The sequence below is a fragment of the Balaenoptera ricei genome, chromosome 20 (assembly GCF_028023285.1).
Source record: "Balaenoptera ricei isolate mBalRic1 chromosome 20, mBalRic1.hap2, whole genome shotgun sequence".
NCBI lineage: Eukaryota > Metazoa > Chordata > Mammalia > Artiodactyla > Balaenopteridae > Balaenoptera > Balaenoptera ricei.
The window spans coordinates 8,594,877-8,620,721 of NC_082658.1; the positions used below are offsets into that span (position 1 = coordinate 8,594,877).

At 52.9% G+C, this 25,845-nt stretch overlaps 1 protein-coding gene across 2 annotated transcripts in view; it reads left to right on the forward strand.

Moving 5' to 3' along the window:
* Positions 1 to 25,845, forward strand: part of MGAT5B (alpha-1,6-mannosylglycoprotein 6-beta-N-acetylglucosaminyltransferase B) — a 66,548-nt gene that overhangs the window by 27,738 nt on the left and 12,965 nt on the right. The window contains exons 8-12 of one of the 2 annotated variants that reach the window (XM_059907431.1): positions 266 to 435; positions 16,520 to 16,651; positions 18,043 to 18,176; positions 22,513 to 22,643; positions 23,112 to 23,117. In XM_059907431.1, the coding sequence (XP_059763414.1) occupies positions 266 to 435; positions 16,520 to 16,651; positions 18,043 to 18,176; positions 22,513 to 22,643; positions 23,112 to 23,117 (573 nt within the window). The remainder of the gene's footprint in view (positions 1 to 265; positions 436 to 16,519; positions 16,652 to 18,042; positions 18,177 to 22,512; positions 22,644 to 23,111; positions 23,118 to 25,845) is intronic. The other variant, XM_059907432.1, reaches the window with a different exon arrangement.

Genomic DNA, 25,845 nt, shown 5'->3' on the forward strand with positions numbered 1-25,845 from the left:
CTCTTGTCTGTGTTTACTGTTGTCTACCTCTTCCATCTGGAACCTAAGCGCCTAGAGGGCAGGATGTGACCGTCTTGTTCACCTGTGTCTCCAGCGAGGTCACTCTGCCTCTTGGTCCCTCTGCTGTGCTCTGGTGCCAGAAAGCGCCCTTCCAGGCACAGCCTGGAGACAGTGTCTTCTGCTGGCCGGGTCTCCCTGGGGGTGGCAGGGCTGAGGGCTGCTGCTCCTCTGTGCCAACCCTCTGTGTCCCCCACCCCACCCCCAGATCCTTGTCCACATCGGCTTCCTGACAGAGGAGTCTGGGGACGTGTTCAGCCCGCGGGTGCTGAAGGGCGGGCCTCTGGGGGAGATGGTGCAGTGGGCAGACATCCTGGCTGCTCTCTACGTCCTGGGCCACGGCCTCCGGATCACAGTGTCCCTGAAGGAGCTGCAGAGGTGAGTGCCGGGGGAAGGGAGGGGAGGAAGGGGAGTCCCTCATCACCCAGGAGCTCTGGGCTCCTGCTGTTGTCGGATGGTGACATTCCTAATTCCCTCCTCCAGCTGCTCAGTCTGCCTCCTGCCCTTCTGTCCTCAACGCTGATGCCTAGTCATTTTGGGGGATGCACCAAGGGCGTGTATTTGCATAGTGCTGTTCAAACAGGGTCCTGTTCCCCATCTCGGGGCTGACAGGGGTCCTAGTGTCTGTGCTCAGGGACTGACCAATACTGGCTCGTGGAGTTGAGCCACGTCATGCAGATGGGGTCCCCTCTGCCTGCTGTCCTGGTGGACTTGCTGCAGCCTCAGGGGTCCTCTTCTGGAACGGGGCTCCTTCCTGGGCCTGTTCTGGGGGTTGGGGGCCAGGAAGACCTGGAGGGTGGTGAGGTGGGCCAGCGATGCCTACCCCTTCCAGTGCTTGCTTTCCAGGGTCCCTCTGATATTGTTGGAGGTGGGAGACTAGTGATTAGACTGGGTAGGATTTTGTGTGTGTGTGTGTGTGTGTGTGTGTGTGTGTGTGTGTGTGTGTGTATGATGGGGTTTATTTTAACCACTGTATCTGTGGGATGTAGAAATATGTAAGATTTTTCTTCTTTTATTTATTAATACTTATTCTATGATATTTGATACATACAAAAATATATGTACCGTATGTCATGAAGTACAAGAATGGAGTGATCGCCCAAAATTCTGCCATCTACCTTTACAATGAGAATATTACCAGGGCTCTCATGTTCGCCTGGGGACTCCTCTTGCCCATCCCTCTGTCCTGCCCGCCGCCCCCCACCCCACCGCCCCGGCACTGGAGGAAACCTGGAACTTGGATTTTGTGTTTATCATTCTTTTGCTTTTTATTATTTATTTATTTATTTATTTTGGCTGGCCGTGAGGCATGTGGGATCTCAGTTCCCTGACCAGGGATCAAACCCCTGCCCCTCGCAGTGGAAGCTCGGAGTCCTAACCACTGGACAGCCAGGGAAGTCCCTCTTTTGCTTTTTTAAAAAAAAATTAGTTTTTTTTTTAACAAATTCATGTATCAATAAACAATATATTGTTTAGTTTTATTTTCATTTGCTTTGAGCTCTGTAAAAATGACATCTGCTGTCTGTAGCCTCCAAGACTTGTTTTCTCCACCCATTATTAGGTTTTAAAGATTTCTCCACATTGCTGCCTGTAGCTCTATTTCATTCATGTTCAGTGCTGTATGATATTCCATTGTGCGAATGTACCGTAATTATTTATCACTTTTTCCTGTGTGGACATTTTCCCCTGTTTTTACAAGTTATTATTTTTTTAAATTTTATTTATTTTTTTGGCTGCATTGGGTCTTTCGTTGTGTGGTCTTTCTGTAGTTGTGGCGAGCGGGGGCTACTGTTCATTGTGGTGCGCGGACTTCTCACTACGGTGGCTTCTCTTGTTGCGGAGCACAGGCTCTAGGCATGTGGGCTTCAGTAGCTGCAGCACACGGGCTCAGTAGTTGCAGCACGCGGTCTCTAGAGCGCAGGCTCAGTAGTTGTGGCGCACGGCCTTAGTTGCTCCGCTTCATGTGGGATCTTCCCAGACCAGGGATCGAACCCGTGTCCCCTGCATTGGCAGGCGAATTCTTAACCGCTGCACCACCAGGGGAGTCCTTTACAAGTTATTTTGAATGATGCTGTGGTGGACATTTTGTACATGTCACCTGGTGTCCCTGGGTCAGAGTTTCTCTTGGGTATAGACTGAGTTTTTTCTTTGGTATAGACTTTGGTACACAGTTGCTGGGACTTAGGGTGTCTGAAAATTCAGCTTGACAAGAAAATGCCAACTGTTTTCCTAAGTGACTGTACCAGTCCAGTCCTACCGTGTGTAGGTTCCCAGTGGGATACATTCTTACCCGCATTTAGTGTTATCGGACTTTCTCATTAGGGGTGTGGAGTGGTATTGTAATATCTTGTTATGGTCTTAACTTGTATTCCCTGACAACTGATGAGGCTGAGCAGTTTGTTATATTTTTGGCCCTCCTTCTTTCCTCTTGATGAAATGCCACTTCATGTCATTTGCTCACTTTTCAGCCGTGTTGTTTATCTTTTCCATATTGAGTTGGAGGAGTTCTTTATATATGATGGGTATAAATCCTGTGTATATTATATGTGTTTTAAAATCTTCTAAGGCTAATTTGTGGCTTGTCTTTGTAATTTCTTTATGGTCTTTTGTTTTAAGGAACAGAAGGTCTTAATTTTAATGTAATTAAAGTTATCAAGTATTTTCTTCACGGCTTGCGATTTTGTGCTTGGTGAATTCCTATTCCTTTCACTGGCATCGGGATAAGATTGTCTTAACTTTGTGCCAGGGCATAACTAAGGAAGGCCTCTGAGTTGTTTGCCTGCAAATGAACTTTTCTCCATCAGCGCATTAACTTACTCTCAGGTGGTTTTCAAGCTAGAATGTGATTCTTCTCCAGAGCCCTCCCACCAGCCGGATGGTCTGTTTGTTCTAGAAGTCTTTCTCTTTTTCTGATTGGCATTTTGTCCCCACCACGAGTGCTGATGCTGTGTAGCGTGGACGTGTTGGAGAGAGGAGGATGCCGATGGGGACAGAGCCATCGACAATCCTAGGTCGACAGGGCCCAGGGAGCACTGGCCTCGGGCAGCTAATCAGCCTCTGCAGTTTTCCCCTGCGGCTTAAAGTCTGCCAGTGACTCACGTAGAACTTCTTGTGACCTCAGTCGGAGAGAGAGTAGGGGGAGAAGGAGGCTGAGACTGGGGTGTGCTTTGAAGGTTTACATCCCCATGGCTTGAAATTCACCCCTCTGGAGTCATCCTTTTAAGTTGATGTGCTTGTCTCCAGTAGGCCTAGTAAAGACGGAAAGTGTCTTCAGAGGGGAACGGAACATGTAAGTGTGGATGTGGAAGAGGGTCCGCTTTGAAGGGGGAGAAGCCGACAGGGACTGACGAAGGGGCTGCATGATTGTGGCAGCGTTGCGAAGCCCATCCCAGCTGGGGGGGCGGCAGGTTCTGGGGGAGGAGGTGCCACCTTGAAATAGCACCTCTGCCCCATCTGTTTGAATGTCACCAGAGTGGGAAGGAACTAGGCTGGGAGCTGTCCCCGTATGCCGGTGCTGAACCGTCAAACTAGCTACCCGGTGCTGAACCGTCAAACTAGCTACCCGGTGCTGGGAGAGGGAACCGGCACGTCCCTCACGCTGGCTCTCACCCTGTGGCATTTTATTGTCAGACAAGCTGTTCCCATTGTGCGGGCCACTGCAGAGCGGTGTGCCCTCTCGCTGCCCACCAGCACGCACTGCTGCTCGCTGAGCTGTGCCCGCCCCTGCTCCCTCCGAACAGAGAGCTCAGGAGATGTGTCCACACTGTGTGTGGAGCAGAACACTGCAGAGGCAGCTAACATTCGCAAATAATGAAAAGAGGTGTCTCGCCCTGGCCTCAAAGCTTCCTACAGGAAACTCAGATGGGGTTGGGGGGGGGGGGAGGAGGGAGGAGAAAAGGGACCCGAGGTGTGGGAAGCCAAAGAAGTCTTAAGCAACTTAGGATGGCACAGCCAGTGCTGTGAGAAGCCAGACCTGCCTCAGGCAGAACAGCAGGCAAGGGTCGGGGGACCCTTGTCCCTGGGTCACCAGAGACCCCAAGATGCAGTGGGAAGAATCCTGGGGGTGGGGACTGTCCAGAGCCCTCATCCCAGGCTCTGCCACATACAAGTCCTCTGTCAGTGTGAAGCATCCTTCTGTCAACACCACGGACCTAGCTCCACCTCAAGGGTTAGATGAATTCACGTTTATCAAACAGCGCTGAGCTGGATTCCTCCCTTCTGACCGTGCATCTTCTGGGGCCAGAGAGGTGAGAACTTCCTTCCTTTACTGCTCCCTCAGGGAATGGGAAGGATCCCATGCATTTGCGACAGCCCAACATCACACTTAGAGAACCGTCCTTCCGTGAGAGAGCAGGTTATGACAAGTCTCCCTAAGAGGCAGGAATTTAACTCAGTTGTTCTGCTTCTCAGCCCGTGCTGGGGCGTCTCCTCTTCCAACCTGGACCCTGAGTCCTTACCTGCCCAGAGTACTTCCTCTTCCTCTGGCCAGTCTGGGCCCGGCTGGAGCTGAGCCTGTGGTCAGTGAGGTTGCTTTTGCCCATCGCAGAGCCAGAGCAGTGAAGATGGGGGTCACTGCACTTGGGAGGCCCTGGTGAAAAGTGCCAGAATCTCAAATATGCCCCTGCTGCCATTTCTTTCACTCCACACATGCACCCACATGCGTGCATGCACGCCCCTGTGCACAACCACACATGCACACCCTTGTATATGCACACCCCATGCATGCACACACATGCACACCCCTGCACACAGGTGCACGCCTCCACACACACGCAAACACACACCCTTGCAATGGACATGCACATACCCCTGTGCATGACATGCAGCCCATGGCACACTCATGCACACACATGCACACAGGCACACCCCCAATGCACACACGCACACACACACCCCACAGAGAATCCATATCTTTCCACCAGTGTGTCACTTCCTGCCAAGCCTGTACGGATCTGAAATTCCCAGAAGCAGGGGCTCTAGGGAGAGGTCGCCCCACCTCCGCTTTGCAGTGTGTTAAAGGGGCAGGCCCAAGGCTGTGCCCAGACAGCTCTGCCCTTGGCTCCCTGTGGGGTGTAGGTGCAAGCAAAGACTCTTGCTCAGACAGGGCAGAACTGTGTAAACAACTCAGCCACCTCAGGAAACAGTCTCAGGAAGGCTCTTTCTAAATCTGTTAGCAGGTACAATTTAAAACAACTAAACGAATAAAAATTTAAAAAAAAGAAAACCACCTTCCCCAGGAGACATAGCACACTTATATCTATAAAATTAACAGCACCCGCTGTGTTGAAATTCGTTTCAGGTGGGAATTCTTAACCCTGGCTGTAGCCAAACCGCCTTAGAAATATACCGACCTTTGGGCCCCATTCTTGGCGTCTCTGATTTAATTGATCTGGGGTGGCGCCTGGTATCAAGTCTTCAAAGCTCCCCCAGGCAATCTATGATCTAATGAGCAGTGACCGTTGGGAAGTAGAAAAGTTGAGGCTGTGGCTTTTCAATGCACACTACCCCCCCCAGTCTGGGTAGCAGAATAGCTGTGGGGTTAGGACATTGCAGAATGTGTGCACGGGTCCCGAGGAGCAGGATTAGGGGCTGGGGTGAGGGCTCAGCGCCTTAAAGATGTGTGGATTCCTCCCGAGCCTGCATTTGCACACTCAGAAGCGCCAATGTTACCCTTGGTTGCAGGGTCGGGGTCAAGTGGAGGGACAGGCCAGGCAGGCACTCCTTGGAGGTGGCCCAGGTAGCGAGGCCTCTCGCAGCCCACCAAGGACATCCGTGCGAACCTCTGCCCTGGAATGTACTTCATGCCACGCCCTTTCCTGGATGTACTTTTTCCTGGTGACAGCTGTCGGCTGGGGCTATGAGCTGCTCAAACTGATTCTTTGCTGGGACCACCCGGATGCTGCATAAATGCAGGCCTTTCCTTGAGTGGAGATTAAAACACAGATGTGATTTAGTTTGCTAAAGTCGCCATAACAAAGTACCACAGACTGGGGGGGGCGGGGTTTAAACAACAGAAGCATATTGTCTCCTAGTTCTGGAGGCCGAGATCAAGGTGTTGGCAGGGTTGGTTGGTTCCGAGGGTGTGAAGGAGGATCTGTCTCAGGCCTCTCCCGTAGCTTCTGGCGGTTGTTGGTGATCTTTGGCGTTGGTTGGCTTGTGGAAGCATCACCTCTATCTTTGCCTTTATCTGCACATGGCATTCTCTCTGTGTATGTGTCTGGGTCCAATTTTCCCCTTCTTATAAGGACACCAGTCATATCAGATCAGGACCTACACTAATGACCTTATTTCAACTTGGTCACCTTTGTAAAAGCTCTACCTCCAAATAAGGTCACATTCTGAGGTTTTGGGGGTTAGGACTCCAAAATATGATGGGCGGGGGGTGCACAATGCAACCCATAACAAGATGGTGACCATTTGAGCCTAGAAAGGGGTTGTGGGCAGAGATGCCATTGAATACAGGCATGGCACTGCCATGGGTTCTGCGGGAGGTGGGATCATCCGGGGGCCCCCTCTCCCAGCCTTGTGAAGCTGTTCCATGCAGGTGGCACCAGGGTAACGTGAAAACAGGTCAACGGGATGTGAAGATAATCCGAATTCTGAGAGTCGCAGCTTGGCTCCTGCCATAGAACGTCTCCCTGGGCTGGCAAAATGCCCCGCGTGGGGAAGACAGCAGGACAAAGACGCCGCCTGTACATTTGTTGTAGTTCATTCACAGATGTTCACGGCAGATGTCTTGGCCACTGACTCAACAACGAGGCTGGACGGATGAGCCTCTTTTCTCTGCTCCTCGTGTTTTGGTGTTTTAATTAACCGACTCACTGGAGTGATGTTTGGGGCAATGCACAGAATCTACATCTGGCTTTGCTGCTGCAAGTTGTTTCCGGGGTGAGAGCGGTGGCGTGCAGGGACAATGGGCCCTGATCAGACTGCAGCTCGGGCATGTCAGACAGTCTCGCCCGTGCCCTGCGCGTGAGATGGGAGGAGAGATGAAGCCAGAGCTCCCGTCAGCTGCATCTGAGACATCCTCATGGATGCCCGGATCCACGGTGGGCATTCTAAAGTGAAGCCTTTCCCTTCCTGCCTGCCCAGAATCGGCTGTGCTCATCTATTTTATTTGCATAATTTCAAGCATCATTAATAGTACATTGGCATGAGGAGAAATTCCCAAGCTCTTCCTCCCTCCATGAGTGAAATTGGGTTTAGGAGAAAATTAGTTGACTTAACTGGGAAATAATGAAAGTTTGAGAAGAGAATGTTTAAATAAGGAGGACGAGGAGGGGAAGCTCGGCCCCGGCCACTGTGGAAATCGGTCTCCTGGCCTTTTTGTCTGTTCAGTGTTTGTTCAAGGGAAATACTGGGGAGGGTCCCCGGAGAATGACCAAGGCAGGGACCACATCCTGTCCCTCGTGCTCAGCCCAGCTTGACCAAGCTTCAGCCAGTAAACCCTCTGAAGAGCCAGTCCAGGAAGGCCTCAGGGTTTGAACCCATTCAGATCTGTCTGTGACTGGCTCAAACTGGCCTGAACTAGCCAGCTTAAGGCAGCCACTGGGGGGATGGTGCTGCCATTCTCTGGAGTGGCGGGAGGGGAGAGAAGAGAAAAGCACTGATTTGGGGGGACACACGGGGAAGACCTTGAATTTGGGTTTAGACACGTTGAATTAGAGATGCCCACGTGGAGGCAGCTGAGTGATGGGCCACGGGGGCTCAGAATGGAGACAGCGTCTCGGCAGCCGCTGGTAACTGAACACAAGCATGAATAAAACTGCCAAGTGATAGGGGAAAAGGCCTGAGAGCAAAGCCTTAAGAAACAGCAACACTGAAAGGCTTCTTGGGAAGAGAGGTGCTGGCAGAGGGGACTGAGAAGGAGTGGGCACCCATGGAGAAGATGCTTCTAGAAGGAGGGTGTGGCCAATGATGTCACATGCTCACAAAAACTAAGAAGGAGACTGAAAAATGTCCGAAGCATTTGGTCACATGGGCGTCACTGTTGACCCTAGAAAGAGCCATTTTAGTTGATTTGTGGGGACAGAAGCCAGAAATCTGTGGGTTGTGGAATGAGGGGGCTGCTGAGGAAACCAGCAGCGAGTTAGGTTCTTCTCCAAGGAGTTCAGCTGTGAGCGGGAGGAGAGAGAAAGAGAAGTGGGGGGACAGTGGAGCCGTAGATGGTGTGTGAGTTTCTTGGGGCTGCTGAAACAAAGCACCACAAACTGGGGGATTATTGTCTTCCAGTTCTGGAGGCCAGAAGTCTGAAATCAAGGTGTCGGCAGGGTTGGTTCCTCCTGAGGCTGGTGGAAGACTGTTCCATGCCTCTTCTAGATGCTGGGAGCCTCTGGCTTTCCTCGGCTTGTAGATGTCTGTCTTCTCCCAGGGTCTTCTATTGTGTCTGTCTCTGTGTGCAATTTCCCCTTCTTGTGAGGGCACTAATGACCTCACCTTAACTTGACCATCTGCAAAGACCATTTCCAAATGAGTCACATCCCAGATACCGGGGTTAGGACTTCAACATCTTTTGGGGAGAATACAATTCAACCCATAACAGAGGTTTGCATGTTTATTTTTCAAGATGGGAGAGTTGTAAGCGTGTTTAAATGCTGGTGTGAAGGAACCAGAAAAAGGAGGAGTTGAAGCCCACAGGAGGGAAGATAGTATCATGCATGGTGGCCCGAGAGGATGGCCCCCAGGAGGAAGGAGAAGAGGGCAGGATGTGGTGGGGGTACCGATGGGGCTACAGGGATGGAGGCAGGGGTTGGAGCATGCCCACTGATGCTTTTTATTTTATCTTCGATGTAGGAGGGATGAACATCTGCTGGGAGTGAGGTGGAGGGGGCGGGAGGTGTGAGGAAGAGTGGACGAGACCAGAACACCCTGTAGGCCGCCCTGGATTTGTGATGTGTTAGCCCTTAGCAAAGAGGTTTGAACCAAATATGGCAAAATCTTATGACTTGACAAGGCTGGGAAGTGGGAGCACAGGTATTCATTATATCATTGTATTATTTTCTGTAACTTTCTGGATGCTCGAAATACTTTATTGTTCAATTAGAACAGGGGAGGAAGAGCTGCATCCAGCATCTGCTTGGCACTTAGCAGACCCTGTACACAGTGGTTCTTTCTCCCCCACCTATTCCCAGAGGAGGCATGAGAGGCAAATGACTAATTAACACTAAAACACTGCATCCCCTCTCCCTTCTGGTTTGTTTGTTTGTTTGGCTGTGCCATGTGGCTTGCAGGATCTTAGTTCCCCAACCAGGGATCGAACCCGTGCCTCCTGCAATGGAAGCGTGAAGTCCTAACCACTGGACCGCCAGGGAGTTCCCGCCTCTCCCTTCTTTTGCCTTCTTCCTCCTTGGGTTCCAAGGAGGCATTTAAATCCGCGTAGCAGGATCATGTTCGGTGTAGCTGAACACCAAGGAAGATGAGGGCCTCTGCTGCTGGGGGCCCAGAGCCTCGCTGGTCCCTGCCCTTCATCCTTCCCCAGGATCCAGGAGGGATGATTCCCTGCACCTCCCACTCCATGCTGCTCTGAGCCACAAAGAGTGGGAGTCTGTCTCTTGCAAATCAAGGCCCCTAAGCCTTGACCTTGGCCCGTAAGTGTGACCTCACGGATGTAGTGGCCTAGGCGCCTTTTCCAGCTCTGGCCTGGTCCACATTGGGGCTGGGAGGTTGCAAAGGAAGAGCGATTTAAAAGAAATCACAGGCCCTCAGGAAAGGTCCGTGCAACCCAAGTGGGGTGGGGAGAACTTGGGAGGAGTCAGAGAAGAAATGAAGAGGAGGGCTGGCTTCTGAAGGCTTTTGAAGGAAGGGTAAGGAGGTGGGATTCCTTCCGGGGGGCGGCGGGAGGAATGCGTCAGTACATCTTCAAATCTCAGGAGCCATGGGTTCTTGTAAACAGAGGTGGGGTCCTGAGCAAGGGGAGGTCTTGTCCCATGGCGGCTGGAGAGGAGGAAGGCAGACAGTGGGATGAACTTCCTGGAGACTGAAGTGCCCCCCACAGGAGGGATAAAACTCCATTGCTCTGGGCTCAGAGCAGGGGCAGGGCCGGCCTGGGACTCCTTTTATTCCTAGTGAAGCTGGCAGAAGCATAGGATGGTACAAATAACCCCTAGCACTCCTTCTGACTTCCCTGAAATCATAAAAGGGCTCTGGTCAAGAGAGGAATTATCTTGGGAACCAGACTCTTCTTTCCTCGGCTGTTCTGGAATGGACCCAGATTACCCTACGGTTCGTGGCGGCACTCCAGGGCTGTGTGTTTCCTTTAACCCAAGTCCCCCACAGGGCTTGTTCCAGTGGGATTGAGAGCAGAGTCTCACCCATCTTTGTTTCCTCCACGGGTTGGTTCCTCACAAAGGTTTGTGGAACTGGATAGAACAGCGAGAGCCCCTAGGACCTGAGAATCCCCGGAAAAACTGAAAACCAACATCCCAGTGGCAGGCCCCACCCCAGAGTGAAGAGGTGGCACCTCTGGGACCGACCTGGCCATCAAGAGCCAACACGGGCTTCGGTGACCCTAACCTGCACCCGGGCCTGAGATGCACCTTCACTGAAGTCCTGGCTTGGATGAGAGAAGCCTTGGTTCGTGCTCAGCGTTCACGTGCATTGTTACATAAAAGGGGGAAGGAGGCAGGGGACAGCCAGAGGGATGTGTTCCCTGCCCCGGCGGCCCCCAGCGAGCTGGAAGAATGAGTCTGTCGTTTCATCCAGCTCTCCTGGGAGCAGCAGCCATAATTTTAGCTCTGAGTTTGCTTACTAGGAGGGAACGCTGGGGAAGAAAGTATCGGCTTTGGACCACAGACCCGATGCAGGCCGCCCAGTTCCATGTCCGAATCCTCCTGCCTGTGTTTGCTTTGGGCTTTGGCTAAGCAGTGGCTTTTCCTTTGAACTCCCTTTTCCTCTGAGCCCTGACTCCACTGGGGACCTGACCGTTCTCTTTAGCTGTGATCCCTGACCCTCCGAGGGCACTGGGACACCTGCCTTTTCGGGAGACGGAAGCTGCGGGTGAGCCCATCGTGAGGGCTTCGTAAGGCTGCTTTCGTTGGCTCAGGAAGGTCAGCTCACGCTGGGCAAGAGAAGGAAACCCTGCAGGAGAATTTAATTCCTTCCTTGTTAGTGATCCTAACCTACCTGCTAAAGCAGCTCGTTAGAAGCCCAGTTAACTTTCTGGGTTTATTTCTCTGTGGTCCTCACGCTCTGGGTAAGGGGTGGCAGCCACTCTAACAATGGCCGTGAGAGAGAGAGACGGGGGCAGTGCCTTAGTGCTCAGGGGGTGGGCACCGGACGGGGTCAGAGGGCTAGCAGGCCCCAGAGGAGACAAAGGTCCTGGGCTGCCCAGGCGGGGTGCTCCCAGTAATGAGATGGATCCGGGGAAGGTGAAGTTCCCCATGGGCACTTAGCGCCTGGAGGCAAAGATCTTTGAGCGCTTGGTAAGGATTCTTTTTAATTAGGTCCATCCCACACAGAGAAGACAGAGAGGGAGAGAGAATAGTTTGTTCCAGAATTTGAGCACTACCTGGAGAGATTATTTCTAGCCACAGACCAAAGGCACAGGGAGAAATAAAACCGGAGAATTTTTAGCCTAGAACCGTGGAGATTTGTCCATGTATCATGGAATGGGAGTGGAGGTGGACACCAGAGCGATTCTGTGTCTGTGCAAGGTCACCCAGCAAGTTTGTGCTGGAGCTGACGCCCAGGGATGCTCTTCACCGTGTAGAACTCAGCATTTTGATTCCTAGCTGAGGTTTTTTTTTTTTTTCTTTTGGGCGTAGATTATATTTTTTCCCTGCCTTGTCCCATTTACCCATTCACCTTTTGATCTTTTAGCAAAGAGTAACAGCCATCCTGCTCTGGCTATTTGTTGAGCCCCTATATTGTGGGGGGCCCTGGAGAAGATGGGAACATGGGTGCCTTTGGGAGACAGAGTGCTGGGCGTGCACTTGTGCGTCTGGGCACAGACACCATGAGTGTGGACAGTTTGGTTTTGACTCTTTAAAAAAAATTGTAGTAAAGTACATACAATGTAAAATATACCATCTTAACCGTGTGCGGTTCAGTGACGTTAGGTACATTCACATGGTTGTACAACCATCCCCCGCCCCCCATCCATCTCCAGAGCCTTTTCCTCTTCCCAGACTGAAACGGTCCCCATCCCCCACTGCCCCTGACAGGTTGGCTTTCAAGGGTGGATTAATCTGGGTTGGGCACCAGGACCAGATGACCAGGTGACCTGTAGAAAGGCTCTTTTTCCCTAGATCACCCCTTCCCACACCCCCTTCATCTGTATTTAGACTCCCACTCAGGTGGCCTGGGGACATTTGGAAATTCATTCCAACCACCCAATTTGGCAATTGCACGGAAACTTCCCAAGCGTTGGGGGTGGTAGTGGGCGGGCAGGGGAGGCTAAGTGGGTGCATCTGAAGTCCCCTCATGCTGAGAGGCTGCTTGTGCCCCTCTCACCAGGGCCAGGGGGGTGGGGAGGCTCTGTGAGCCCCTCCCGACACAGCCCTGGGCTAAGAGTCGGAAGAGAAGTGAACTTGACATTGGAATTAGGAAGATGTCTGGACAGGGGCCTTTTGAGGAGTCAGCACGGAAGGTGGAATTGTACAGCTGAGCCTCCCTGGGCACCTTTGTCTGAAGGTTGTCAGGAGACAGCGTTTTTCAATTCATGTCACTGCTCCAACCAACCACTTAGAGTAAAATTGCCCATAAAAGTGAACTTAAATTACAAGTGATAAAACCACAACCCCCTCTCCCCTCGGCTGACCCTCTCTGCTTTCCTCGGGAGGAGCTCAGATTCCTTGTGACAAGAGTAATGAGGAAGCTTCAGATACATTTCCAGTGCAGTCATCGTAAATTGAAAATCTTTGTTTTCTAGGGCTGGGGGGACCGTGGGCCTCCTTGTTAACTCCTCCTGGGAAGGGGACCTGCCGTCTCTGGACCAATTTGTCTCTCCTCCTCTTCTTCCTGCTGTGATGTCCTTTTGGGACCCGTGGGGCCACTTGTGTCCAGTCCAGACCAGGAGGCTACTCAGCTAATAACCCTTGGCGACGCCCATCAGCCCTGGGCCCCTCTCACTCACCCACCCCCTCTCTCCTAACATGCTTTTCTTGACCATATTTTCAACCTTTAAACCAGTTCTTCTGGGGGGAGGGGGAGGGCAGGTACACCTGGTTCATTACCTTGTTAATTCGTTCATGAACACAATACTTATTGGGTCAGATCCTGTCCCAGCTCTGGGCTTTCAAAGATAACCTGGCCGTGCCCTGGAGGGGCCCCGGTTGTGAGGAGGTGACTCAGGGCAGTGCAGAGGGATGGTAGGGAGGGGAGTGGGATGCTGGGGCAGGGGGATCGAGGGAGAAGGGCGTCTCACTCTGCCCAGAGGTCCAAGGAGGACTTCCTGGAGGAGGAGGCAAGGTTTGAGTCCAGGAGCAGGAGGTGAGAAGTCTCTGGAGAGGATCAGATGGAGCCAGGGATGACTGACCAGGTGGACATTGTGGAAAGATCTCTCTAGAAAAGAGTCAGGCAAGACAGGAGGGAGGCAGAATGGAGAGGAAATTATCTCAAGATTCTAGCTGAAAAATGACCGCGACCTTAAGTGAGGGGTGTGCGTGTTGGGGGTGGGGGGATGGGGTAAGGAGTTGCCAGACTCGGAAATTCAGAAGGTGAACCTTATGACTAAAGTAATAATAATCAACGGAACTTTCACTCTCCTTGCCCCACTTGATCCTACCAGGAACCCCGTGAGGCAGGCATTTTTATTTGTCTTTTGCTGATAAGAAAAATGAAATCCCTAGAGGCTTATGGCCCCTCCAAAGTTAGCAACGAAACTGGGACTGGGGCCCAATCTCTGCTGGCAGCCTGGGGCTCCAATTTCAGGATGTCACTGTGGTCCAGTGACCCACCATTGTGCTGTCTGATGCCCGGTGGCCCTGGGAGGAAGGAGAGCTCAGTGGGTGGGGGTGTGGGCGCTGGAGCCCACTGCCTGGGTTCCAATCCCAGCTCCACACCTTCCTGGCTGTATGATCCTGGGTAAATGACTAAACCTCTCTGTTTCCTAATCTGTAAAGAGGGGAGCAGGATGGGAATGGGTCTGATCTCATAGGGTAGTTGCCCAGATGAAAGGAATTGAAGAATTGATGAGTTGAAAGCATGTAGAATGGTGCCTGTGTTCAAAATGGTAGCCATGAAGGTAAGGAAGACGACACAGGCTCTAGGAAGTCAGTGTGGGGTCATTTTCCCAGGAGAGGGCTGTGACTTGCTCATCTGGCCTCTCAGTGGCCCTGGTGTCTGGGGCTGGGGCCAGGGGTGGGGTCAGGGTTGAGGCAACCGAAGGAAGCCCCCATGACTTTGTTGGCACCACCCATGGCCACAGAGGGACAACATGTTGCCTGGTAACCAGCCGGAAAGGCAGTGTGGGAAAATCAAGCATGTGACTGGTGCAGGTAGCAGCAACTAGACCCACCTACGGTTTATATTTTCAGAATCGTCTTAATTTTCCCAGACCCAGATTCCATGAGGGAAGAGCAGCCACCCCCTTCCTCACTTCTGCAAGAGGAATCATCACTTTGTCTTTCTATTTGTGGTTCTCAGTTGAGTGGAGGAAGTGGGGAGGGGGACCAGGGTCTGTCCTAAACCCGGAGCTTCTATAGCCCAGGACAAAAACGATACTCCATCTGACTGGAGGACTTTGGGGTCCAGCCACACTGGAAAGAAAACAGGGATCCTACAGAGGAGAATGTAAAACCTGCTCGACACTTAAAAATACCACCAAATATTTCATGAAGTCTCCAGGTTGTGGGAACTGTTTCCTGTGATGGCTCCAGACCCCTGGGGTCCTGGGCTTATTCCCCTTTGCTTTCTGAGTAATTCAGCAAAAAAGCTGAAGAAGCACGCCCTGCCTTAGAAGCCCTGGGTTTGAGAATCCTGTGTGGCCGTCTGGTTGGAAAGAGGGACTCATTGGAGGGTTGGACGGGTGGAGACGGGGGTGGGGGGGGGTGCTTGGCCATTTTTAAGTTTATAGATAAGAAATGGGGAGAAAATGGTTATAAGATTTTTGCACTCCTCTCTCCCCACTTAGCAGCAAAGGTTCTACCACTGGGGGAGCCAGCATGGGGAAGATGAGTGAGGCTGGTTGCACTGGCTGGGGGAGGGCATGCCCTTCTCTGCCGGCCACAGGCCAACCCCTGATGCCTTGATCCCCGTCGCCCGAAGCTCCCCTTGACATCTTTCCATCATGTCCTTGTCATCAGGTTATCATAAACATCGCTGAAAAGGCCGCGTTAGGGCAGTTTGCTCAGGGGACAGTGTTTACCGAGCCTCTGTGGGTGTCTTGCTGAATGTGAGCAAGATAGTGCAGAGGCGTCCAGGTGCTACTTTTCCACGTGGCTTGAATTGTCTCAAGGAGCCGGAGATGCGACCCAGGGAACTGATGATAACCGTGGCCTTTTGCCATGTGGATCCCTGAAGGGGCTCCCTGGGAGGTCTCGTGGATGCCTTCCAGCATCTGGACCACGAATCCAAGGGAGGCGGGAATGGGGGAGGTGGGCAGCTGCTGGGGGGGCTTCCCTGGGGGCCGACACTACTCCCTGCCTGGCTCAGCCGCTCAGTACAGACTTAACTGAGTCATCGATCTAAAAGCCTCATCACCTCCGCAGGGGGTGTGTAGTCAGGCTTAGCAAAGGCTCCTGGATGGTGGGCGGGGGTATCCAGGACAAAGTTCACGCTGGCACTGTGGGGGCCAGGCAGGGGGCTTTGAACCTCTCTCCAGGGAGGTGGACTGGGCAGATGGGAGGCCGCGTCCTTCAGGCTCCAGTGAGATGATCCAAAGTCTCCACCCTGGGTCACCAGTGGCAGCCCTGTTCCCATATGAAAGCCTGTGAGTAAGTGACCCAGCAGGCAGGGTCTGCCAGTGGGGCAGGGCTAGGCATCTCCGTGGGCCAGGAGCCAGTCAGCAGAGCGGGATTATATCTTCTGGGGCACAGGTTTGGGGACCCTTCAGCTCCTAACAAATGCTGAAGCTGTGCTGAGGACCTCGGCGGGTGTTTATGGCACTTTGTGAACATTGGGTAAAGGTGCCCCCTCTGGGTGGACACAGCCCTGCAGGGATCAAGTTTGTGCAAATTAACAGAAGGTGCTCCTTCCTTCTGGTAGGTAACCCAGGCCAGGTACAGTCTTGGCAAGCTAGCTGGGGCTGGATCTCAGTCCCATTTGCCCCTCGTTGGAGTCTCTTGTGCAGTGAAAAACCTATACAACCGTACATGGCTGCCCTGTTTGCTTCCTCTCCAAGAGTTCGCCAGGATTCATGCACTGACCTCACTTTCCTTTACAGTGTTCTCCCCGCCACTTATTCTGGGCTATAGGAACCAGGGTGGGCTCCAGGTCCCCCCAACGCAAGCCTTTTTGGGAAGAGGGGTTTTTGCTGTCTGTGGGTCCCTCTCAGGGCTCAGACTCTGAAGGGTTCTTCTCTCAGTAACTTAGGGGTGCCGCCAGGCCGGGGGAACTGCCCGCTCACCATGCCCCTGCCTTTCGACCTCATCTACACCGACTACCACGGCCTGCAGCAGATGAAGCAGCACATGGGACTCTCCTTCAAGAAGTACCGGTGAGAGGGCAGCGGGACGGTGGTGATGGCCCATGGCAGCCCCCGGGGTCTGGCTGCCGGCTGGTCCCCAGGGTGGGGGATTGCACTTTCCCAGGTTCCGCGGTGGAGAGAAGTCTCCCCCTCCGCCACTGCCTGCCTTCTCTGACAGCTCTGCCTCCTGACTAAGGCTGACTCAGATGACGATTAATAAACCACAGCCAGGCGATCCAGGCCCCTCTGCTGCTGGACAGGCTGGGGGGCAGGGTCAGAGCTGACCCAGATGGAGGGGGCAGAGGAATTGCAGGGAGTGGTGGAGGGGAACAAGGCAGGTAACGGGGCGTGACCTCTGTGTGTGGGGACCCAGCAGCCCCCTCCCCACTCCCTCCTCCACCCCACCCCCTCCAGGGCAGGAGGAAAGACAATGCCATAGCTCTGTCTCTCTGCAGCCAGCTGGGTACGGGGTTTAATTTAGCACAGAGAGCCCTGCTATTTATTACGTTTGCTCTAGTCTCATTGACTATCCCACATGATTTTATTAGGAAAAAAAAAGTGACAGGCAGCGTTATTACTTTTATTATTAATGCATGTTCTCCATGCACTGGGGTTCTCTTCCTGCCATCCCCGGCTCTTCCGGGGGAGGAGTGCCGACCTCAGCAGTCTGGACAATTCTGGGTCACCGGCAAGGACTCTGGGTGAGGGAAGTCCTTGTAGGGGCTTCAGAGTCTCACCGGTTTTCTTCAGGTGCCCACTCCGGGGTGGCCCAGATGGAGGGAGAGGTTCTGGGCTTTGGCCCATTGACAGCAGCCTCAATGGGCCAAAGGGTGGGACAGAGCCTCCACCGGCTGGGAGGCCCACCTGAAGTGGCCACACTTGCAGGAGACTTTGAGGCACGATGGGCACGATGGGCACGATGGGCCCGTGGCAGTGGCTGGTCCCCCTGGGGCCCTGCTTTTCTGCGTCTCAGCCCAGATAACCCAGGCACATCCTGCGGGTGTCAGGCTCCTGGGCAGAGGGACTGTGGACTCCCTGCCCAGGAAAGTAGAAATCGTACAAGTGACCCCTGGGGCAGTGGGGAGGGAATCCCATTCCAGGCTGGGCCTCCCCTTCTAGGCTCCCTTGGGGCAGCTGTAAAAACTAACAGTCTCTGAGTTAGTGGTCCCTGGTTCAGGTGTATCACTAAGACCCTGAGACAGTTATCCCCATTTGACTGATGGGGAAGCTGACCCAGAGAGGTTAAGGCACTTGCCCATGGTCACACAGCCAGCTAGTGTCGGAGCCCAAGCCCTGACCACACATCGCACGACCCTGACCAGCCACCTTCGGGTTACAGAGCCCACGGCTGGCACAATCCCAGCCCAGGGAGACACAGGGAGGTTGGTGACCCTGGTTCCTGATCCCGGGGGGGTGGACAGGTGCCGCATCCGGGTCATCGACACCTTCGGGACAGAACCTGCGTACAACCACGAGGAGTACGCCACGCTGCACGGCTACCGGACAAACTGGGGCTACTGGAACCTCAACCCTAAGCAGTTCATGACCATGTTCCGTGAGTGTCCGGCCGCTGGGCGGCGGTGGGGGCCTCTCCGAGGTGGCCCGGGAGGAGGCAGGTCCCATTCCTTCCTCTCCTCCCTTTTGGGGCCTGTGCGGGGAGGGGAACACACCCCCTTGGCGTGTCCCCTCGGACGGGAAAGCCTCGATCCCCTCTCTGCAAATGTGTGAGCCACAGAGGAAGCCTCTGGTGGCGTGTAGGGAGGGGGCAGCCTGGGTGCGGGAGGAAGCGTGGTGACCTTTCCAACACCCGGAGGACGCAGCCTTTGTCCTCCTGGAGCACACGTTGCTCTCTTGCCCTCGAGAGCGGCTCAGCACAGGGTTCCAGAACAAAGAGGGTTCCGTGGCCTTTGAGAAAGAGAGACATTCCAACGTGGAGGGAGACTTAAGTGAGTGGTGAGGCGGCAGCATAGGGAGGCTTTCTAAGCAGAGGGAACAGACGTAGTGAAGATGGATATGGAAAGAACGGAAGGTTCTGGAAATGCAAATGCTCCGGGAGCCTCCAGCGTTGGGGATAATGGGAAGTAAGGCTGCGGGGTGGGGTGGCTGGGGCCCCTGTGGGTGACGGGCTTCGGGCAAGGGATGCCATTTGAGCTAAGCTTTTGCGATTTAAAAAAAAATTTATTTAATTTATTTATTTTTGGCTGCTTTGGGTCTTCGTTGCTGCGTGTGGGCTTTCTCTAGTTGCGGTGAGCGGGGGCTACTCTCGTGTGCGGGCTTCTCATTGCGGTGGCTTCTCTTGTTGCGGAGCACGGGCTCTAGGCGAGCAGGCTTCAGTAGTTGTGGCACATGGGCTCAGTAGTTGTGGCTCGCGGGCTCTAGAGTGCAGGCTCAGTAGTTGTGGCGCACGGGCTTAGTTGCTCCACGGCATGTGGGATCTTCCCGGACCAGGGCTTGAACCCGTGTGCCCTGCATTGGCAGGCAAATTCTTAACCACTGGGCCACCAGGGAAGCCCGCTTTCGCGATTTTTAATGAGACTTTAAAATATATACACACTGACCTCCCCTCTTACATGCAGTGTGCTGAAAATAATTTAACCTTTTCTTGACAACTCAGGGTCAATGCTCTATCTCTCTGGTGTGGGGCCTGCCCTGCGGGGCCGGCAGAGGTGTGCAGAGCCGCGTCCCCTGCTGAGTGGCCCCTTCTCCTGTCGCTGTTTGGTGTGGCACCTTTTCTCCTACTTGGGAGACTGTCAGCTGTCACTTTTAATCGTCGTCAGGCTATCTGCATCCAGCAGCATCTTGGATGTCTAACTGGCGGCTCTTTGAAGGCTGTGGGTCAGAAAGCCGGATAAGCGCCCTCGTTAGGATTGTCTCTAAATTAAGAGTGAGCTTGGTTCCAAGCAGGGTCCCGAGGAACTTGCTCGTAAGTAAAGTAGCTGATCTCTGCTGAGCCTGTCAAATGAATGCATCCCTTTTGGGTGCTTAGGGACTGCTTTTTTATTACTCTTCAGGCTCTAGGCTGTATTAGAGGCAGACAAGATTTCTGAATAATACATGAGTAACGGCTTGATTGGATCCCAGAAGGTTGGGAAGGTGGGAAGTTTCCTTGGAGCCCAGATGAGGAAACTGAGGCCCAGAAAGGTGGAATGTCCTGTCTGAGGCCACATGGCTCTGTGGGGACCAGACTCCCTCCCCATAGCCCGTTGCAAGGTTGTATGAGGCTTCTCCAAGAGAAGAGTGACTGTCCTAACGGGTCATCTGGTGGCGTTGTGCTCCCAGCAGAGTGATTGGCGTGGGGTGGGTCCTGAGGAGATTTCTGGAGGGAAAGGAAGCGGGGGTGGGGAGTGGTGGTGATGCTCTAGGCTGTGGAAACAGCATATGTGATAGCAGAGCAGAAAAAATACCATCGAGGATCTGGGAGCAGAGGGGTGGGGTCTTTTAGCAAAGATTCCTGAGTTTACATTGGATATGGTAATTCGAGGTTCACTGTAGGTTCTTGAGCTAGGGAATATCATGGAGAAATTTTTTTTTTTTTTTTCGTCACGCCGGGCGGCTTGTGGGATCTTAGTTCCCTGACCAGGGATTGAACCCAGGCCCTCGGCAGTGAAAGCACGGAGTCCTAACCACTGGACCTCCAGGGAATTCCCCCCCCCCCCCCCAGTTTTTTGAGATACATTATTCTGGCAGACTGCAGATGCCAAAGGGACAGTGGTAGAGGACAGGGAAGCAGGAGATGGGTTAAGAGCCCTCTGCGATAATCTACACTGAGAAAATGAGGAGTTGCCCTGGGGTAAAACCCACTGGATCTAGAGTTCCAAACCCGGCAAACTCCTACTCATCCTCCAAAACCCCATGTCAAATGTCTCTTCTTTTTACTGTCACTTTCACTGATCCCCTTATCTATTCCAGGCAGAATGTTTTTACAACTCTTAAACCTAATTCTGTTAAAGCATATATTGAAATAGAGTTATTTGCTTATACATTTATTTCCACTGATAGATTATGTATGAATCACTCAAAAAGGAGCCACTGACTGATTTATCTTTATTTCCCTGGAGCCTATCGAGGTCCTCAGAAAAATGTTAATTGACTGAATCAATTAAAGAAAGAGAGAACAAGAAACAGACTTGCCTGTCTTAATGATATACCAAGTCCAGGAAGGAATTCATGAGCAGACCTCTTTCCCCAGCTATTGATAGCTGGTTGATTTCCCCAAAGAGCTAACTGGGAGGCTGGCTGCCTCGCCCTGCCCCCAGGAGCTCTTTGCTTAATGGTCCCTGTTATTTCAGTTGGTTGCAATACTTCGCTGTCCCACGCCCACTAGTTGAGCAAATTGTTCTAAACCTGTCCCTTCTGGTGGAGTTGGTGGAATGAGATTTTCTTCATCTCTGAGAATAGGGAGGAAATGGCGAATGGGAGAGAGACCTGGGTGCAGCCCCAGCTAGAGCCAGAGGGTAGGGACAGAGGCCAGGGTGGGGCTGGGCAGGCAAACTGGGTCAGGGAGGGTCTGGTCTGCCCTCCTAGGGCCTCTCCCTGGCCTGGCAGAGCCTCCTGAGACAGGAGAGCTGCCTGAGCTCTGACCATCACAGAAACAACTCCAGGCCTCCAGAGCCCCCCCCCCCGCCCCCCACCTTATGCCTCTGAAGCCCTAGAGGAGAGATCATTTTGTTCTGCAGCCCGTCCTTATAGTGGTCGGATTTTCAGACTCAAGAATCCGTGAGCTTTCTGGGGCACTTCGACAGAAAACCACCACCTGTTCTAAGGTGCACCAGACATTGATTATAAGTTTTGTGGGTGTTGAGAGGGATGGGTAGACATATTGTGTTAAATCTACACATTTGATTAAAGTATGCATCCCAATTTCAGACATGCTAAAATGTGAAAAAACGTGCATCTGAAACGAAGAAATAGGGTGTTTGGCATCAGGACTGTTCTGGGAATTCAAGGGTGTATGGCTGTAACCAACCTACTCCCCGCAGCCTCTCCCACCTGGGAAGGTAGAGTAGGTTTAATTGGGTTCCATAAGCATTCTGTTCAAGGTTCTCTACGTGGAAGGGAGGGATCATGTGACTTGCAAATGGATGGCACTTGTGCCTACACCTCTACCCTGCGCCACGGCAGACAGAGCTAATCAGTGACACTCCTGCAGCTGGCCGAGGAATTGGAGCCCCAGCTGAAAGGCATTCCTTGCCCCTGGTGTGCTCGGTTCTGGGAGGTGAGGCAGGGTGCGATCCGCGCTTTGCCGGAGACCTAACCGCAGTGGATGGGGTCACAAGGGGGGGGCACGTGGGCCCCAGAGAAGGCTTCTGGGAGGAGAGGAGGTGACGTGTGAGTGGGACCCTGGAGCGGAATAGGATTTTCTCATCCTAGAAAAGGGTGGTGGGCGCTCCAGGCAGAGGGAAGGGCAGGGCAGAAGCTGGCAGGTGTGAAAGGGAAGATGTTCCATGCATTTGTGAGCCAGCCGGCCGGGCGCTCCCGTGTGCCGGGGACACAGACAGAGCTTTTGCTCTCATGGGGCTTAGATTCTGATGATGATACACAACCAAATCAATATATACTATCGCATCTGGTCAGTGAGTGCTGGGACAAAAAATAACGCAGGGAAAGGAGACAGAGTGGGATTGGGGTCAGGAAAGACCTCTCAGCAGGGCCTTGTGAGCAAAGAGCTGCGTGGAGAGAGGGCTGGGGAGGTGGTAAGAGATGCCGTGGGAGGGGGCCAGGGCACTGATGGGTGGATGCTCTCCCCGCCCCAAACCGGACCCCTTACCTCCCAGCCCCCTTCCCCATCCGTGCCAAACAGGGAGCCCTCCGATGGGACTGGGCCGGGTGGACCCAGGGCGTGCCCTTGGCTGTCTGGTAACCCTCTTCCTGACCCCGTGGTCTGGCTGCAGCTCACACCCCGGACAACTCCTTCATGGGCTTCGTGTCCGAGGAGCTCAACGAGACGGAGAAGCGGCTCATCAAAGGCGGCAAGGCCAGCAACATGGCCGTGGTGTACGGCAAGGAGGCGAGTATCTGGAAGGTGAGCCCCGCTGACCGCAGGCACCAGCCCTCGGCCCCCAGGGGCTCCCAGCCCCAGGATTCGGCTCCCATCCACCGCCCCCAGCACTGGGCGACAGTGGAAAACAGCCCCCACTAATGGGTCAGAAAAGAGCCCTCTAACTGCCTTTGGAAATACCAGCCCGGGGGGCTCATGCCTCACCCCTCTCCCTGCTCCCACGCTTTGCAACAAATTCAAATGGCTTAACCTTCCACCCTCCCTCGGGTGGATCAACAGACACTCTAACCCCGCAAAGGGGGTTTAGGCTAGACGCTGGGATTCTGTGGGATGGGAGGCAGTGGAGAAGCAGGAGAGGACTAGGAGCTGGAACCCCATCTTCAGGGCGGGGGTCCCACGAGAAGCACCACCAGCATGGGAGGGTACCCACTCACCCGGCCACTGACTTGTTCTCTCTCCTCTTTTCTCTCTGCCCCCCTGGCAACGAGGCAGCTCCAGGTATGCCGCGTGTTCCCTTCGCCTCCTGCCCCCCTCTGCTCTCTATAGGGTCTCCCCTGGGGGTGCTCCCGAGGCGGGCTTTCCGGGGTTTGTGGCTCCTGTGGATGGACCAGACCAAGGTGGGAGGAGGGTGATGGGGACAGCGGGGTCTCAGGCTCTTCCCGGGGCCCTCTGAGGGGAGGCAGGCCCTGGAGGTCAGGGTCCAGCTCCGCGTGGCGCAGGGCAGCTCCTAAGATGGGCTATTGACCTAAGGCAGGCGGCATGAGGCTAAAGGTTAATAATAAAGATGCCGATCGTGGGGAACATTGAGCAGCCCCTGTACCCCATGTCAAGCCTGTCACATGACCATCTTAGTTAATGATTCTCATGCTGTGTTGATTAGGATTAAGTCCAGCTGTCACAGAAAAACCCTGAATAATAGTGATTGAGGCAAGATGGAAGTATGTCTTCTTTTCTGTTTTCAAACTCTGGAGGTGTCAGTCCTGGCCTGACACCTGGGGCTCTTCTCCCCCGGTTGACCCGCCCTGTTTAGTTCCCACCCTGGTCTTGCCTCATCGTTTAAGATGACCACAAACAGTGCACAGTCATTACATCTGCCCTCCAGCTGGGAGGGGGTGGGGGAGGAGGAGGAGGAGGGGGAAGAAGAAGGGGCAGGGGAAGGTCAGGTTTAGGGACATCTCCTGACCATTATGCGCATCTCTTCCCCATATGGCCCTGTGGCTGGGTCTCGGTCCCATGGCCATGCCCAGTCTCAGGGGATGCTGGAAGTGGCTGTGCCCCTGGCAACCAGGTGCCCAGCTCAGCCCTGGAGTTCTGTGACTGAGGAAGGGGGAGGAAAGCGATATTATGGGACACCTCATGGTCTGTGCCACAACAACCCTATGAGGTCATAGCCATGGCTAACACTGGTCCATCCAGAGCTTACTATTGCCAGGTGCTCGCATATATTTTCTCACTTGACCATCAACTACGAGGTTAGAGTGACAAGCTAGTTAAGTGGTGCGGCTGGGATTCGAACCCACATCTAACTCTAAGAGCCAGAACACTTAACTCCGACTCTGCATAGCTTCCTCGGTTATGACGCCTTGGATAGAGGCAGAGAGAAGCTCTGGATTAAGCTGGACTACGGGTCCAAGCCCTGGCTGAGACATCAGTGCCCACTGCCAGGTGTGGGGAGAGGGGCGAGGGGTCATCCTCATTTGATGCCAAACGAGCTGGCTGCCAGGGTACCCGGGGTGCCGGGCAAGGGAGCGAGCACAGACGGTGTCTGCTTGTACCAGAAGATACCGTTAAGAAACTGCCCCAAGAGAATGAGAGGTTATGAGGACCGGGAAGAGAACAGTTGTATCTCTAGCTCAGGAGCTTCTGGGATAGCCAGGAGCAACGCTGTACAGCAAGAGACCTCAAAGCAGCTGCTTCCAAAAAAAGACATCTTTGCTCTGGTCTTTGTGACCCAAGGAAGGCACAGGTGGCCGGATGAAGAAAGGAATGACAGCAGCATCCTGGGACAAATGCCATCTAGAGTTCAGGGGACCAGGTGGCGAGAAGCGGAGGAGGGAGGAGGGTGTGAGGTCGTCACATCCTCAGGGGAGCGGCAGCCGGGATCAGGGAGAGGGTTTTGGTGAATGCTGTGCCGAGGAGGCTTGTCTTATCCTGGGTCCCCAGAGCCGGAGGCTAGGGCTTAGATGCCGCTGTTTTAGGAGAGCCTGTCCCAGGGAGCGGGAGTGAGGGATGCGAGAGAGGCTGCTTGTCCGGATGCAGCAAACCCAGCCTCGCTGTTGGAGGAAACGTTCCAGACATCAGACGTGCTTCTGGGGGAGCTAAGGTGGACTTTTCAAACTGCAACTTGGCTCTGGTTGTTTTTCTTTTTTTTTTTTTTCTCCTCAGGTTTACTGAGGTATAATTGACAAAGAGAAATTGTATGTATTTAAGGTGTACAGCATGATGGCTTGATAAACATTTATATTGTGAAACGAGTGCCACAGTCAAGCTAATGAACACATCCACCGCCTCAGTTATCATGCGTGTGTGGTGAGAACATTTAAGATTGACTCTCTTAGCAAATTTCAAGTATACAATATAGGTTTATTAACTATAATCACCATGCTGGACATTAAATCCCTGAATTTATTTATCTTAAAACTGAAAGTTTGTCCCCTTTGACCCATATGTCCCACCCCACCCCCCTGCCCAGCTCTTGACACACACCATTCTACTGTTTCTATGAGTTTGACTCTTTTCAATTCTGCATACGAGTGAGATCATGCAGTATTTGTCTTTTTTTAACTCAGAGAGTCTTGATTAGCCTTTTAAATGAAGCAGAATAACATAGAAACAATAGAATAAAAGGATATCAGAGGACTTTATATGTATTAAGAGTAATTATTGTTTTGTAAAACTAAGTTTTCATACATAAATACGCACATGTGTATGATTAGGTGAAAAAAAGTTGCTCAACAGTGCATGTAACGTGAACCCATTTGTGCACGTATGTGTGTGTTTTAAAGAAAATGTACATCTGCTTATAATGCGTAAAAGATCTGAGGAAGGCACGCAAGAAACTGTTAATAATAGCTGCTCTGGTCATGGGATCAGGAAGTTGAATGGGGGCTTTGGAGACATTTTCTTTTTTTTTTTTTTTTAACATCTTTATTGGAGTATAATTGCTTTACAATGGTGTGTTAGTTTCTGCTTTATAACAAAGTGAATCAGTTATACATATACATAT